Source organism: Neomonachus schauinslandi, chromosome 10, assembly GCF_002201575.2.
Source record: "Neomonachus schauinslandi chromosome 10, ASM220157v2, whole genome shotgun sequence".
In the NCBI taxonomy this organism is placed as follows: Eukaryota; Metazoa; Chordata; class Mammalia; order Carnivora; family Phocidae; genus Neomonachus; species Neomonachus schauinslandi.
In genome coordinates, this window is record NC_058412.1 from 90025828 (window position 1) to 90042198 (window position 16371).

General features: G+C 40.4%; 1 protein-coding gene across 3 annotated transcripts in view; it reads left to right on the top strand.

The window, feature by feature from the left end:
- The window catches only part of NAPB (NSF attachment protein beta), a 39382-nt gene extending 28192 nt beyond the window's left edge, over positions 1–11190 (top strand). For all 3 annotated transcript variants that reach the window (XM_044918734.1, XM_021700688.1, XM_021700689.1), the window contains 6 exons: positions 1169–1224; positions 1397–1481; positions 8276–8380; positions 9287–9355; positions 9728–9778; positions 10789–11190. In XM_044918734.1, the coding sequence (XP_044774669.1) occupies positions 1169–1224; positions 1397–1481; positions 8276–8380; positions 9287–9355; positions 9728–9778; positions 10789–10899 (477 nt within the window). In that variant the 3' untranslated portion in view covers positions 10900–11190. The remainder of the gene's footprint in view (positions 1–1168; positions 1225–1396; positions 1482–8275; positions 8381–9286; positions 9356–9727; positions 9779–10788) is intronic.
- The last annotated feature ends 5181 nt before the right edge of the window (positions 11191–16371 follow it).

The window sequence follows — 16371 nt, forward strand, 5'->3', positions numbered from 1 at the left end:
AAAGTTTTTGGGACATAGACACGCCGTTTTTGTGGCACTGCTGGAGAGCTAAGTTGTTGCAACAGATCATACAGCTCACAAAGCCTAAAATATTTATAATCTGGGCTATTACAGAAAAGTTTGTCAGACCCCTAGTTTAAAATGTTGTTCAGGCTTATGTTTTGCTGTTTGGGGTATAGAGGCCATTGGCCTTTCCAGTCTTACAAGGCCCTATCACTGGACTTTGCCTATCCCTTTTATAATTGCCTACAAACAAGCTAGTTCTTTCCAGAGTTCTTCTCTCTTACAAAACTGCTGAAAACAGCATTACACACTATCATCTGTCTCTTTCCATAGAGCTTCTTCCCTTGGAGTTTCTGGCTTCCAGTAGGGATGTCTTCTGCCTTCTGAGTTGTCGTATGCTTGCTTTTACTATATCTTATGCCACAACGTGACAAAGGCTTCTAGCTTTCCAGCCTGCAACTTGTTTCCTCTCCACTTGACTGTTAATTCAGCACCACACATTTTAGAATGAAGGCAACACCCTTATTCTAGATGACACTTAAGGTATTAATGAGAAAAGTCTGTGCTGCTCTAGCAAGCTATAGATCTAAAATGCAATAGGGCTTCATAAGCCTTTAAAATAACCATCCAGTGTAGCTGTTCTGGGTTTGGCAGCAGTACATGGTGGTTGAAGTACATTCTGCCCTTTGTAGTTATTTAGGAACCAGGCAGACAGTAGTTCTGCCATCCTCAGTTTGTGGCTTCCACTATCACTCCAGACTTGGTCATTGCCGTTCTAGCTCCTGGGAAGGGAAGAGGCCTGGAGAAAGACGCACAGTTAGATGGACCGGCCAAGCCTGGTAGAGGCCCACAGCATGCCTCTTTACATTCTATTGGAAACAACAGGTCACAGCTGCCTGGAATTGCACTGGGGGCTAGGGAAATGGTGTAGCTGGGCGTTTGCTTCGGGGGAAGGGAAGAAGAGATTTTGGTGGATGGTGAGTATTCTGCCACCAGGCTTCTGGATGTGCATGCTTTCTTGTCTTCCCCAAATAAAGGAGGCCAAGTTGTGAAAGGTGTGCTGTTGAAATAGGCTTATCTATAGGAATAATACCTATGCAAATGTAATTCTTAAATGTAGCTCTTCAGAGAAGTAGTTTGAATAAAATACATGTGTGTTTTTCAGGCTATTGCACATTATGAACAATCGGCTGATTATTACAAAGGGGAAGAATCCAACAGGCAAGTGCTGTTTTCCTTAATATAATTAAATGGGTTTTGTTATGTGCGATAAGAGACAAACCTTTACTGCACTCTGTGAGCATATCGGGCTGTACCAAATGAAGGTGTACTGGGATACCTTTTAATTTTTTTGTTGGATTGTTATTCGCTCTGCTCTGGTTCTCGATTTCAGTTCAGCTAACAAGTGTCTGCTGAAAGTGGCAGCGTATGCCGCCCAGCTGGAGCAGTACCAGAAAGCCATCGAGATCTACGAGCAGGTAAGGCTGCTATGGTCTCACCAACTTCCGGCAGAAGTCACTGAATCTTGTTCTTTTTTAATTATACATTTTATTTAATTTTGCTTTTAATTGAGATATAATTCACACATCATATAATTCATCCTGGTAAAGAATATAAGTCAGTGGGTTTTAGTATATTCACAGAATTGTGTAACCATCACCAGCACCTAATTCCAAGGCATTTTCATTATCCACCACTGGGGAGACACCCCATTCTCCCCTCTTCCCAGTCTCTGGAAACCAGTATCTAGTTTCTGTCTCAATGGATTTGTTTATTCTAGGCCTTCTAGGATAAGTGGCCTTTTGTGACTGACTTTCACGTACCATAGTTTTTTCAAAGTTCTTCTTTGTTTTAGCATGTAATGATACTTCCTTTCTTTTCATAGCTGAGTAATATTCCACAGTTTGTTTAGCTGTTTATCAGTGAATGTTTGTCATTTGAGTTTTCTTCACTTTTGAACTATTATGAATAATGCTGCTCTGAACACTTTATTTCATGCTTTTGTGAGGGGAGGCTTCCTGTTGGCTTGGTTATATACCTAGGATTGGGATTGCTGGTTTATGTGGCAGGTCTTTTTTTAACTTTTTGAGGAACCGCCAGACTCTTCCACAGCACCTGCACCATTTTACATTCCCACCAGCGATATGCCAGGATTCCAGTTGTTCCACATCCTCAGCAGTACTTTCTGGGTTTTTTTGGTAATAGTTACCCTAATGAGTATGAAGTGATTCGTTGTGGTTTTGATTTCCATTACCCTCATGGTTGGTCATGTTGACCCTTTTCAATTGCTTGTTAGCCATTTTATATCTTCACTGGAGAAATGTTGGTTCGATTTCTTTGCCCATTTTTGAAGTGGGTTGTTTGCTTTTTAGTATTACATTTTAGGAATTCTTATTTCTTAAGAATTTAGAAATTCTTATTTTAGATATTCATATTTTATTTATATTTATATTTAAGACATTATCGGGTATGTGTTTTGCACATATTTTCTCCTATTCTGTGGGTTGCTTTTTTACTCTGTTGTTGATGTCCTTTGACATGTAGTTTTTAACTTGGATGAAATCCTAAGAGTTTTATAGTTAGAGCTCTTAGGTTTAGCTCTTTGATTCATTTTGAGTTAATTTTTGTATATAGTGTTAGGTAAGGACCCAACTTCATTCTTTTGCTTGTGGATATGCAGTTTTCCCAGCACTTTTTGTTGACTACACTGTCCTTCTGCCATTAAATGGTCTGGGCCCCCTTATTGGAAATTATTTGACTGATATTCTGTTTGACCATCTATTCTGTCCCATTGGTCTTAACATGTCTGTCTGTATGCCAGTGTCACATTGTTCTGATTATGTAGCTTTGTTTTGAAATCAGGAACTGTGAGTCCTCCAACTTTGATACTTTTTTTCCCTAAGATTGTTTGGCTATTCTGGGACCCTGTCATCTCCATACGAATTTTAGGATCAGTTTGTCAGTCTGTGCTAAGAAGCCAGCTGGAATTTGATGGAGATTACATTGAATCTGTAGACCAATTTGGAAAGTATTGACATCTTAACATTGTTAAGTCTTCCAAACTATGAACCCAAGGTGCCTTTACATTTATTTGGATCTTCTCTAATTTTGTTCAATAATATCTTAAAGTTTTTAGTGTGTAAGCCTTGCACTTCTTTGGTTAAATATACTCCTAAGTATTTTATTCTTTTTGATGCTATTGTAAATGTAATTGTTTTCTCAGTTTCCTTTTTAGATTGTTAATTGCTAGTTTTATACACTGCAACCCTGCTGAACTAGTTTATTAGCTCTAATGGGTTTGGGGATTTTTTGTTTGTTTGATTTTTGGTTTTTTTTGATTCCTTGGGATTTTGTTTGTACAAAATCATGTAATCATGTCATCTGCAGATAGCTATACTTGGTCTCCAATTTGGATGCCTTTTACTTCATTTTCTTGTTATTTGCCCTGACTAGACCTTCTAGAACAATGGTAAATAGAAGTAGCAAGAGCACACGTCCTTGTCTTTTTCCCATCTTAGATAGAAAGCTTTCAGTCTTTCATCATTAAATAGGATGTTAGCTGTGGGGTTTCTGTGGATATGCTTTACCAGTTTGAGGAAGTACCCTTCTCTTCCTTTGTTGAGTGTTTTTATCCTCGAAGCATATTGGGTTTTGTCAAGTGCTTTTTTCTGCATCTGTTGAGATGATCATATGGTTTTTGTTCTTTATTAATATGCTGTATTTCATTGATGGATTTTCATATTTAGAACCAACCTTACATTCCTGGGATAAATCCTTCTTGATTTTTGCAAAGTTTGGAGATCTTCAAGAGTACCTTCAGGTTTGATCATTCTCTAGAAGCATTCACAGAATTCAGTGAAAGCTGTTACGCCACAGTTATGGTTTATTATACCAAGGGATACAGATTAAAATCAGCAAAAGGAAGAGATGTGCTTAGGGCAGGGTCCAGGAGAGTTGCAAGTGTAGAACTTCTTTTGTCCTTCCCCTTAGTGGAGTTATACAGGTAGCACTTACTTCTCCCAATGATGATGTGTGATGAAAATATCCATGGAGTATTGCCAACATGGGAAGAAGTTCACCTGTACTTGGTGTCTAGAATTTTTATTGTGGCTCAGTCACAGATTCTCCAGTCCCTCCATAGGTTGAGCTGAACCATGTTGTCAGAGACACCCAGGTAAACAAAAACACTCTTTCAAGCAGGCCATTCCAAGCAAGGGCTTAGAGATGACCCCCCAGGAGCAACAGACAAAGGCAAGACCTCACTTAGGAGAAAATTAACCCTGTACTGTATGGTCATAATGTGTAATCCTTTTAGTAAGTTGTCACAGTTAGTTTGCTAGCATTTTGTGGAGGATTTTCAATCTATGTTCATAAGGATATTGATCTTTAATTTTCTTGTGAGATCTTTGTCTGGTTTTGGTAGCAAGGTAATAGTAGCCTCATGGAATGAGTTGGAAAGTATTCCCTTCTCTTCTTTAGAAAAATTTGTGAATGATTGATGTTCGTTCTTTAAACATTTGGTAGAATTCAATGATTTTCTCTGTATCTCTGTTTTCAATGTCATTGATTTCTAATATTATTTCATCCTTCTATTTTCTTTAGATTTATTTTACACTTCTTTTTTTAGGGAGTTGAGATAGGAACTGGTTTTTCTCTTTGTTGTGTATGCATGTTTAGTGCTATAAGTTCTCCTCTAAACACTGCTTTCACTATGTCTCACAATTCTGTTATATTGTTTTATTTATTTCATTGTATGTATTGATTTCTGTGGATTATTTAGATGTGTTTTGCTTAATCACCAGGTGTTTGGAGATTTTCCTCTTTATCTTTCTGTTGTTGATTTCTGGTTTGATTCCATTGTGGCTGGAGAATTCACTCTGATTTCAACTCTTATAAATTTGTTGAAGTTGTTTTATGGCCCAGAATATGGTCTGACTTGGCATTTGTTCTGTGGGTCTGCTGTTGCTTGGTAACATGTTCTGTAGTATTGATTAGATCTTCTTGGTTGATGGTGTTGTTGAGTTCTGTATACTTGCTGATTTTCTATCTCTATCCGTTGTTGAGAGTGGAGTGTTGGAGTCTCTGACTGTGATTGTGGATTTGTCTCTCTTCTTTCATTACTATCAGTCTTTGCTTCACATATTTTGCAGCTCTGTTGTTTGCTGCAAACATGTTTAGTTTTGCCATGTCTTTTTGGTGGGTTGACACTTTTATCATTATATAATGTCCCCCTCTGTCCCTGGTAGTTTTCTTTGTTCTGAAGTCTACTTTATCTGATATTAATATAGCCTCGCCTGCTTCCTTTTGGTTAATATTTATGTGATATATCTTTTCCCATCCTTTTTCTTTGAACCTGCCTTTATCACTGTAATGGAAGTGAGTTTCTTATGGACAGCATATAGTTACATCATGCTTTTTAATCTATTCTCCCAATCTCTGTCTTTTAATTGGTATATTTAGACCATTCACATTTAATATAATTATTGATATATTAGGGCTTAAGTCTGCCATTTTATTTATTGTTTTCTATTTATGCTCTTTTTTTTTTTTTTCTGCTTTCTTTTTCCTGCCTTATAGTGGGTTGCTTGATTATCTGTAGTGTTTTCAAGTAAATGTCTTTGACTGCCTGTTTTTAGTGGTTGCTCTAAGTGTAACATGTACATGATTTATCACAAGCTGATGATGTTATCATTTTATCATTTCCATTGAAATATAGAGGTCTTACTTTCTGTCCCTTTTTCCTCCCCATTCAGTATAAATTAACTGTTCTGTCTTTGTATTTAAGAACCACCTCAGTCAATGATATAATTTTAATTTCAATCTTCCAACATATTAGAAAACTCAAGAGGAGAAGAAAATCCCATTGTATTTACTCATATTTTACTTATTGTGTTCTTTCTTTCTTCTGATGTTTCAAGATTACTTCTTTCATTGTGTCCTTTGCATTTAGAGAACATCCTTTTGCCATTCTTTTAGGGTAGGTTTTACTGGTGACAAATTCTCTGGGTTCCTTCATCGGGGAATGTTTTGATTTCCCCTTCATTCCTGAAGCATGTTTTCCCAGGGCATATAGTTTGGGTTGATAATTCTTTCCTTTTACCACTTGAAAAATGCACCACTTAGGGCCTTTGTGGTTTCTGATGAGAAGTCCGCTTTCATTCAAGTTATTTTTCTCCTGTAGATAAGGTATTTTTTTTTTTCTGGCCACTTTTAAAGTTTTTTCCTTAGCTTCAGTTTTTCAGAAGTTTATGTGGCTTGGCTTGGGTGTCTTTGCTTTTATCCTGTTTGGGTTTCACTAAACTTCTTGAATCTGTAGGTTTATGTTTCTTGCCAAATTTAGGAAGTTTTCAGCCATTATTCCTTAAAGTACTTTTTCAGCCCTTCTCTCTGTCTTCCCCTCCCAGGACTTAGACAACCTAAGTGTTAGACCTTATTTTATAGTCCTATAGGTCCCTGATGCTCTGTTTGTTTTTTTGTTTTTTTTTTTCAGTCTGTTTTCTCCTCTCTTTTATTCAGACTGAGTAATTTCTAATGTTCCGTCATCAGTTCACTGATTCTTTCCTCTCCTGTCTATTCTGCTGTTGAACCCATCCACTTTTTGTGAAGTTATTGTGTTTTCAGTTCTGAAATTTCCATTTGTTTCTTCTTTATATCTTAGGGGTTTTTTTGCTGGAAATTTCTTTTTTCTTTGTTGATGCTTTCTGTTTTTTCTTTAGTTTTAAGCATTTTTGTAATTGCTTGTTGAAGCATTTTTTTGAGGGCTCCTTTAAAAATCTTTGTTGGATAATCTTAACATTTCTGTCACCTCAGAGCTATCATCTGTTGGTTGTTGTTTTTCATTCAGCTTAAGATCTCCTTTCTTAGTGACAACTGGACTGGATCATATTTAAACCTTCTCTCAGGAGGGCTTGGGGGGCGCAATCAGTTAAGCGTCCAACTCTTGGTTTTGGCTCAGGTCATGATCTTACGGTCGTGAGATCAAGTCCTGTGCCAGGCTCTGCGCTCAGCACAGAGTCTGCTTGAGATTCTCTCTCCCTCTCCTTCTGCCTGTCCTGCTCATGCTCTCTCTTTCCTTAAAATAAATAAATAAACCTCTTTCAGCTGGTTTCCTGTGACCCTACTCTGGCAGCAGAAGGGGCGTGTGTTGCTTCACTGCTGGGCAGAGGCGGCCATTCCCACCCTTTCTTGCCCTCCACCAACATCACATTGGGATTGTTCTCATTACTACTGCGTGGTGATAGAAGTCTTAATCCTCCACTAGGCCTCTTCTGAAACCACAACTGCTGGGAGATGAGGGATGATACCTCATTCCTGCTGGGTAGAGGAGAGACCCAGGCTCCCCACATGGTCTCCATTGCCTCACAGCAGGGATGGAGGAGGGTGGGCCATTACGAGCTGACAGGGATGAAGGCATGGCTCCCTTCTGGGCCTTTGTGAAGCCACCTTGGCAGGGATTTGGGGTTCCTCCACAATTGCATCTCAAAAGCATTGACATCTCAGTTCTATCTAGGGCCTTTAGTGAAGTGAGTAGGGGTGGGGCCGTAGTGTTCTGTGGTGTTTGGCTGGAGTAGAGCAGTAATTACCTAAACTTTTCTTTCTTGCTAGGCTGCCCTTTTCCAGGTCCTTCAGCTGGCTTTTTCTGTTCCAAGTTAGGGATATGTGAAAGAAAAAGAAAACCCAGAGAACTCCTGCTGTGTTTTCTGTGTGTCTCAAGGTCCCTAGCTGGTCTGCTGTCTTGTCTCCACTTTTCAGTCTCCTTGTGTTGGTTTTATATAAAATGACTGGGGCTGGGGCGCCTGGGTGGCTCAGTTGGTTAAGTGACTGCCTTCGGCTCAGGTCATGATCCTGGAGTCCCGGGATCGAGTCCCGCATCGGGCTCCCTGCTCGGCAGGGAGTCTGCTTCTCCCTCTGACCCTCCTCCCTCTCATGCTCTCTGTATCTCATTCTCTCTGTCTCAAATAAATAAATTAAAAAAAAAAAATCTTAAATGACTGGGGCTTTCAGTTGCTCTTAGCAGGAGGGATAGAGAAAGATAATGTCTATTCCATCTTCCTGGAAGTAGAAGTAGAAGTTTTCTGGGGCATTTTTAACAGGTTAACACTTATATATTAAATATTGTTTCTTGTCTAGTGTGTGATACTGGGTTAAAAGAATATATTCATAGCTAAACTGATGTAAGATACACAAGTATTTTCTAAAGTGCAGATGAGGATCAGTTTGTCTACTACAAGAAGGCAAACCTTTGAAATCTAAATCTGCTTTCTGTGCCTAGGTTGGGGCAAACACCATGGATAATCCTTTGTTGAAGTACAGTGCAAAGGACTACTTCTTTAAAGCAGCCCTCTGTCACTTCATAGTAGATGAACTGAATGCCAAGGTAAGAGTCCCGCAGCGCCAATTTCTGCTGCACTTTACCATGAGAACAGGCCTCAGGCCCTCTGTCATTCATGATATGCTTTGTTGGGTGATATTGGTTATAGTAAGACCAAACTGCATGCATTAGTAATAATAATAATAACAGTAATACTATGCTGTGCATCCCAGCTATAATCTTGAAACCGCTGCCGAAGTGCTAGCTGCGTTCCCTTCGGTAGTTTTGCTTTAAAGAAATTAGGGGGCTGGGGCCCCTGGATGGCACGGTTCGTAAGCATCGGACTCTTAGTCTCAGCTCAGGTTGTGATCTCAGGGTCCTGTGTCAGGTTCCCTGCTCAGCGGGGGGTCTGCTGGAGATTCTCTGCCCCTCCTGCTCATGCTCTCTCTCTCAAATAAATAAATGTATCTTTAAAAAAAAGAAAGAAATTAGGGGGCATAGGGAGGAGACAATAAAAGTGGAATAACATCCTTTGTTTCAAACTCCAACTTCTGGGAGAGCAGAAGTAAAACTGCTGAGAGGAAAGGCGTCTTTCCCTCCAGACTCAAGCAGAGGTCTGAATGGGATTTATGTGGAATCTGGACAGTGTTAAGGAAGAGCTTCTTTATGTAGTGGGTGGAAACAGACACCTGGTCTGTGAGTTTTTACAAATTAGATTTGGTCCATGTTGTCCTCTCTACAGCAACCTAATTCAGAAAAACTGGTTTAGAAATTTATTCTTAACTGAAGTTGGCAATTCAAATTGAATAGGGTTTCCTGTGTTGATTTTGATGTTGAGTTTAACAGCATACTTCTTATACATTTAAATAGGCTGCAGATAAATCTTACTGAAGTAATAAGATGTTCAGATAGAAAGAGCTTTATTTCCTGATTCAGTGAGTTTGACATTAATGAGTGGCTTTTCTCTTTCAGCTTGCTCTTGAGAAATATGAGGAAATGTTTCCAGCATTTACTGATTCAAGGGAATGTAAGTTACTGAAAGTAAGTAACATCATAAATTTGAAGAAGAAAAAAAAGCCTTTGCTGTCAGGTGGGATCAAGTCTAAAGTGAAACTCTAATTCTTTGAGGAGCACTGGTACTCTCCTGCTTTTGTAGAATAGGTTTCAGATGCCAGCAGAGTCAAGGACATAAGCATTGTGTTCTAAACCGAGCAACTCAGAAACGTTAGCACAAAAACTAGGTCCCTGATTTGGGATAATTCATGGCTTATATTTGAGTATTTTCTCTATTCTATAAGATGTTTGGCACCGTCAATTGATGTGATACTAAGGCTATTTCTGTATTTAAAGTATCTATTCATAGGTGGAACTTTTTAGCCTACCAAACTAATTTTTCCATACTTACGCTACCAGAAACTTCTAGAAGCTCATGAAGAACAGAACAGTGAAGCTTACACTGAAGCAGTAAGTTATGCATTCGGGGTACACTACATTCTTGGAAGCTTAAACCACAGAAACATCTTTTCATTGTATGAGTGCTGAACGTTTATTTGAACATTTTTCCAATATGCCTAAGTTGTATTTCCCAAAGGTCATGTTTTATATATCCCACAAATCTTTACAATTATTTAATTCTATTAGCCATGTTGAATTTAGCTGGGAGGCAAATTTAAGAGACTATCGCATACTGTTAAAATTTGCTGTTTGAATGTTTTCTTTTGAAAATAATCTGATCCATAAATAAGTATAAAGTAAAATCAGTTAAGTACAGCTTAAAATATAAAAACAGTGAGAGTTTTGCTATATTCTTGGCATAAAAGAAATGGAAGACTTTTTTTTATACTCATTAGTTTTCTGTTTTCCCATATTTGCCATCTTATGTTTAGAATCAAGCAGATTTCTTAGTATCCTCCATTAATTTACTCATGGCTTTGAAGCAGTAGTGGAAAAGAATGTTTTCCCGTTTCACTTTGGCTACCAAACCATTTGCATCCTATTGAAATATCACTTTCTGGTAATGCATTGAAATGAGTTAAAGGGATTCCACTTTCACATATCCTGTCTCTGCAAGTACGTTGATTCATGTTCAGTGAATATTAGAACACTATGAATTTTCCATGTTCCTTTCTTACACAGGGTCTCGTTTCCTTTGTCACATTAAGTATGCTCTTCCAGTTACACAGGTGGTTAGGGGCTCAGCATGTTAGCACACAGAGCGGTTTAAAAAGCACAGGAACTTGTCACTAGCTCCATCCAGATAGTCACAGAACAAACAAACCATTTTAATGAAGAGAGTTATAAACTGGAATGAATGATTTAAACAAACCATTTTTCATGAATAAAGTTATAGACTAGAATGAATGATTTAAATGAAGGATTATCACTAGAAATGTTTAAACAGCTTGGGGTGTTGTTTTTTTGTGTTTTGGTTGTATTTCCATAGACTAATTCCTGTTCCTCTTTTTTTAAACTAGGTGAAGGAATTTGACTCAATATCTCGCTTAGATCAGTGGCTCACGACCATGTTGCTTCGTATCAAAAAGTCCATCCAAGGGGATGGAGAAGGAGACGGGGACCTGAAGTGAACATTTATGTCTTTGTGGCATGCAGCTGACTCCTCTTTAGTTTCATGTTAGGGCCACATGATCTTTATGGGATGCCCATTTAATGGCTTGCTTCTGTTGCACATGAGCCAAACCATCTGTGTGTTTAAGCTCCCTGTGTTTGTGTCTTCGTGAAGCGGATGGCTTGGAAGCTCCTGTGCATATTGTGGGTGTGATGGGCTATTTCATGCTTGTCAGAGCCCCCAGAGTTTTCTGAGAACTACTTCAGAATCTTTTTCCTGTTATTTTGATATTTGCAGAGCCCGTGTTCAACTTTGTCATGTATTTTTATGTCATTTTCTTGGACTGGAGTACCCAGCCTAATCATTGTAATAGATGCTTTGCATATTTTCTGTAAATTCACACCTGGATGTATTCTCTAAGTGTACATGTTTAGTTCGGGATGGTTGTTAGGAATGAGCTTTATGACTTCACTTCCTAGAAATGGTTTTTGTTGTTGTCGTTGTGATTCTTTTGATGGTGCTAGTGACCCATTTGTTTGCTTTTTATATTGTTGTGTTTGCTAACATGCATGCGAAAATTCAGAACAGCCGGGGTCTGCCAGAATCACTTAGTTAACTTTGTGAGAAAAGGGAGCTTCCTGGCAGGGCTTGCTGATGTTTGTGGGCGAATGCCAGGGTGAGTCTGATGGATTCATACTCCTTCACACACAAGAGATCTGTACAAAACAGTTTTTCCCTTTCCTGGAGATAGTTTCCACTTGTAGTTGAGGTGGAACCCTTTATATTCACATAAAAGTGATTTGACTGGCCTGTCCCTTTTGCTTACTTTCACATTCATACACTTACCCACGTTGAGACGGTGGCTGGTGTACCACCACCATGTGAATCCTCTTCAAGGCCACAGAGAGAGCGGGTCATTAATTTTACCCTTTTATTGAACGTGATGGGTTAGGTGGGGTAAATACAGTACAGAGGTTTACTATGTGTCCAGTTGGGGAAGAAGGGCAACCAGCTTCTGGGGAGAATTGATTTTCCTCTCGGCTAATGGGATTGTTTTCGCTTGTATGTTTGAATTTAGTATGTCGTTTTGGTTTACATAATATGTACTTATTGATTTGTGAACTTACATGCAGATACTGTGCTTTAGACATGGTCTTGTTTCCGGAATCTTCTCTATGTGTATTTTTATGCTTAACTGACTTAAGTTTGACATGTATTTTTTGCCAGTCCTAGCTTGTGGGTCTTTCTAAATTATGCAGCTGTCATTAAAGACAGATAATGAAATTTCCCATGTTAGGTCAGATGGAAACTGGCATTTGAAGGATGTTTTCATTTTTGGATGTCCCTCCACTGGGATTGGTAGGCTTTTGTTGGGCAGAAGTAGAGAGTGTGGCCACGAAATGGGCTGAGTGTGGAGGAAGGCAAGGGGATGGTGCTCGGGTCGGGCTGAGATGAAGGAGAAAGTAGCAAGAAAGTAGCTGGAAAGGGCCAGCTGGGGCCTGGTAGTGGAGGCTGTCCCTCAGGTGGCTGCGGATTTCCTGGCTGCATGTAGGGCCACCTGTGCCGACACAGCCTGGTGGGGAGGAAGGTCAGAGATGTCACAGTGTGGGCCGAATGGACCAGAAGACATGAACACTCTGGCCTTGCACCCTGGGATATGATGAATGTTCCTCCCTTCAAAGTTCTGGGATTCTTAGAAGAAAGCTGGCTACCACTTACGGTACAATTTGGAATGCAGCCCATTTGGTGGTACTTCACTTCCGGTCAGACTCTCTAACAAAGAAATGATTAGAGCAGAGAGTGGGTTCCTGTGCCTCATCTGTTCCACAACCAGCCAAATGCACTTTTGTGAAAGTGAGGCATGGGGGGTGCTTTTGTTGCCTGTGTCCTCAGGCTGTACATCTGTCCCATCTGGAGAGCATTTAAATCCCAGCCTGCCAGCCTGCTTGTTTCATCACTAGTGTGCAAGGTTTGTTTTCACTTGTTAAAAGGACCGTCTGGTCTGACCACTGAAAGTAGGAACCAAATGATTTCTCTTAAGAGGATTCCTTTAGCTTTCATCGTGGTCCCCTGTCAGATCCCTGTCTGAGAAAGAGGTGGGGTTTGTAAAAACAGTACTGGTACCATTTTGTTATGTCAGTTGGAGAGTTGCTTGTTTGTCTTGAAATAAACACTGGGATCAGTGGCTGGGTTAAGAATTTGTTTTTAATGAAAAGAGTAAAAATAATTGTAATGGCTAGAACAGAACTGCCAGAAGATAAAAGGAAAATGAGAAGAAAAAGTCCCATTAACATTATCCAAACTTCCTTCTTTTGAAATGTCCCCTTAACATAGGGTAGTACCATGACTCAGAGGCCCGAGTTAGGTTTTCAGGAGTTACAGAATGTTCTTTATGAATAAAATATAATGACTATTTATGTTCCGGTTCTTGTATTTTAGCAAATCTGGGGTTAGTTCATAGAGTCAGTTAAAATTTCTTACAGGAAAGCTTTGCTTTTTGTGGCAACATTTTTATAGCTTGTGTGAGTTCCTTTTTTATTTAATGATTTGAAAACCGTATTTTTGCACAGTTGTGACCGTGTGTGATGCCATTTATTGTTTTCTCTGATACTGTGCATTTAAAATGTCCAAATGCAAACCTCTGTGGCCTCCTTCGGGGGGCCCGGCAGCACAGCATGCCACCTGCGACCCGCCTGCCTGCAGCGGGAGCTGTGGCCCGGAACAGGCTCTCGCCTGCAAAGTGTGGTGTCGGGCACTGCGGGGTCTCCTCCCTCGTGTTCTCCGGTGGAGGATTATGTTGTGAAAACTAACCATGTGACGATCACTCTACCTTAGCAGAAAGAGTATGTTTTATGTCACCCTGTACAGAAAATAAAGTGGAAATTATGAGTAATATTTTGATGGGTCTTTCCTATGTAAATTTACACAAATCAAGAGTAGCTTCCTTTCTTTTAAGTTGTTCCCATTAAGGTTTAAGGCAATGGATATTAATATTCGCTAGGCTCTTTGAGTATCCATCCAAACATGAGTTTGGCTACCTCAAAACCTCCATCACTTGGAAATGCAGGGCACTGTAGCAGGTCTGCCAGCCGAGGGTTTATGAGGAAGCCTTGGTTCCAGCCTGTAGGTGCAATCCCTGGGTTGCACAGTGTCATCCCTTCTGGCCACCCCTGGCAAGGGACTCTTGCTGGCATCCCTTAGGCCCCAGTCACCTGCCAGGTGTAGGGAGGGAGGGTTTCTAGAAGACTGTTAGGTGGGGGGGGGGTGAGGAACCCTGAAGCCCCTCAAGTCTGTTCACAGTGCGGGTGTTCGTGTAACTCTGTAGGATGTCTGTATGGGGCGACATGCGCCCCTGGGGCAGGTCGAGCCACAGGCCATTCAGGCCTCAAGTTCTGGGGAGGAGGAGGATGTGGTTGGGGGCAGGAGCTCTTACGGGCCGGCTCCTCCCCTCAGAGAACAGTGGTCAGGTCCATCAATATATTCACAACAACTTAAAGATAATTCAAAGCAAGTTTAAAAAATGAATGGTAGAACAGGCTGTTCCAGTCTAGGCATTCTGAGAAGTTATCATTCTCGTTTAGTTCTCATTCAGATGTCTCTTCTCAGAATCTTTTCCTAATGGAAGCCACCATGGTGTTTTAAAAACCCTGGCTTTGCCAGCCGTGGTAAAGGGTCCCTGTACAGATTGGCAGAAGTGAGTGGATGATTTCTGGGGCTCAACTAGATGATATGCCAGATGGCCCTCTGAGCCACGTTTGTAGCCTGCCTGGTTATTTGCAGCAAGTGAACAAATGACCCTTTGCATGAGTGCCCCAGGCCCCATACTCCCCATTGAAACAATATTGTTACTTCAAGTAACATGAACACCATCAAGTTTAGTTAGAGACAAGCACACATTTGGTCTCAAAAAATGTCCCTGGTGTGGCAAGGTAAAAATGAACAGGTTAGAATTAAAACTTACACCCAAATTTGTTGGTTTGGATTATCACCTACAGCAAAACCACATTTCTATTAAAGTATAAAGGTCTTCCCTAGCCACCTCCACCACAACATGGCTTTCTTCAAATTCTGTACAACAAATTTTGGTAAAATCCAAGGTGGCAGAATGCTTTGGACTTTGTGCTGAGAGCATTTCCCACAAAATGTTTGGAAGGCACTAAAATCACCCCGCAGTCACCTTTCATGATGCTCTGGGAGGAGCAGCACCCGCACCCGCACCCTGGGCACTTTGATTACGCTTTTGGGACCCACATACCCAGAGGCCAGCCTTGCTTTCTGTACTTGCATTAGGAGGAATCACGACACCCACAAATCCCTCTGTGCTGGGTCTTCTGCAGGGTTTTTGCATTTCTCCGCTCTCAGGCACAGCCTTACCCTCCTGGGAAGGACAGAGAAATGGGTCTAGTTGGAGACATGCCCGTGACGGAGACTGCCACATCACTGAAGAGGCCTTTCGGCGGCCGCCCCAGCACCAACTACACGGCATACTACCCCTGCAGGCAGAGGCCAGCATCCCTCACCACCAGGCTTTCACGTCTGTGGAGTCATTACGCAGTCCAGGCAGTTATGGAGACAATCCTAGGACTACAGATCCTGATTTTACATTTCATTACCCATGAAATGGAAGAGAATTACACTTGTTCCAATTAAGAATCTTATTTCTAGGGGCGCCTGGGTGGCTCAGTCGGTAAGCGTCTGCCTTCGGCTCAGGTCATGATCCCAGAGTCCCCGGGATCGAGACCTGCATCGGGCTCCCTGCTCTGCTGGAAGCCTGCTTCTCGCTCTCCCACTCCCCCTGCTTGTGTTCCCTCTCTCGCTGTCTCTCTCTCTCTCTAATAAATAAAATCTAAAAAAAAAAAAAAAGAATCTTATTTCTACAGAGCCTAGATTCTAACAGTGGAAATAAACCGTAGACCTGCCAAACTTTTTAGAAAGCAAACATTTATTAACACATTAAATGATTTTTTGTAGAATTTCTAAAGAAACAAATTCAAGACAAAAATTCTTCCAGTAGGTAACAAAATAATCTATTATTTAAATTCCTTCTCATTAAGATGACTTTATTCCATGAAACAGTACATCAGCTGGGCAGGCTCATTCTCTTACCAAAAGTAAAATGGTTGTGTGATAGTTTTGTTGTTGTTCTGTAAACACAACCAGGATATGCTGTCATCATTGAAAATTCAGTACTGCCATCTTCAAGAGCAAGTGTGAAACATGTTATCAGCCCCTCTAAAACATCTTAGAGTGGCTTCTGTATTTACTTAACATGTTATAAGTTAGAACAAAATAAGCATTTCGGGAGAGTCTTCCCACATTACTTTCTGGCATAGTGCAACTGTGTCTTCATCCTGGAACTTAGGATAAAGTACCTCTCAGAAAGTGAACGTTTTCACAGCCAGTTTAATAAATTAAAATGTAAGAAAAAGAGCAACTAGTGAACAAAAGAATTCTTCGGGGTTCTCTCTTTAAATTATTATGTTTAGGGTTA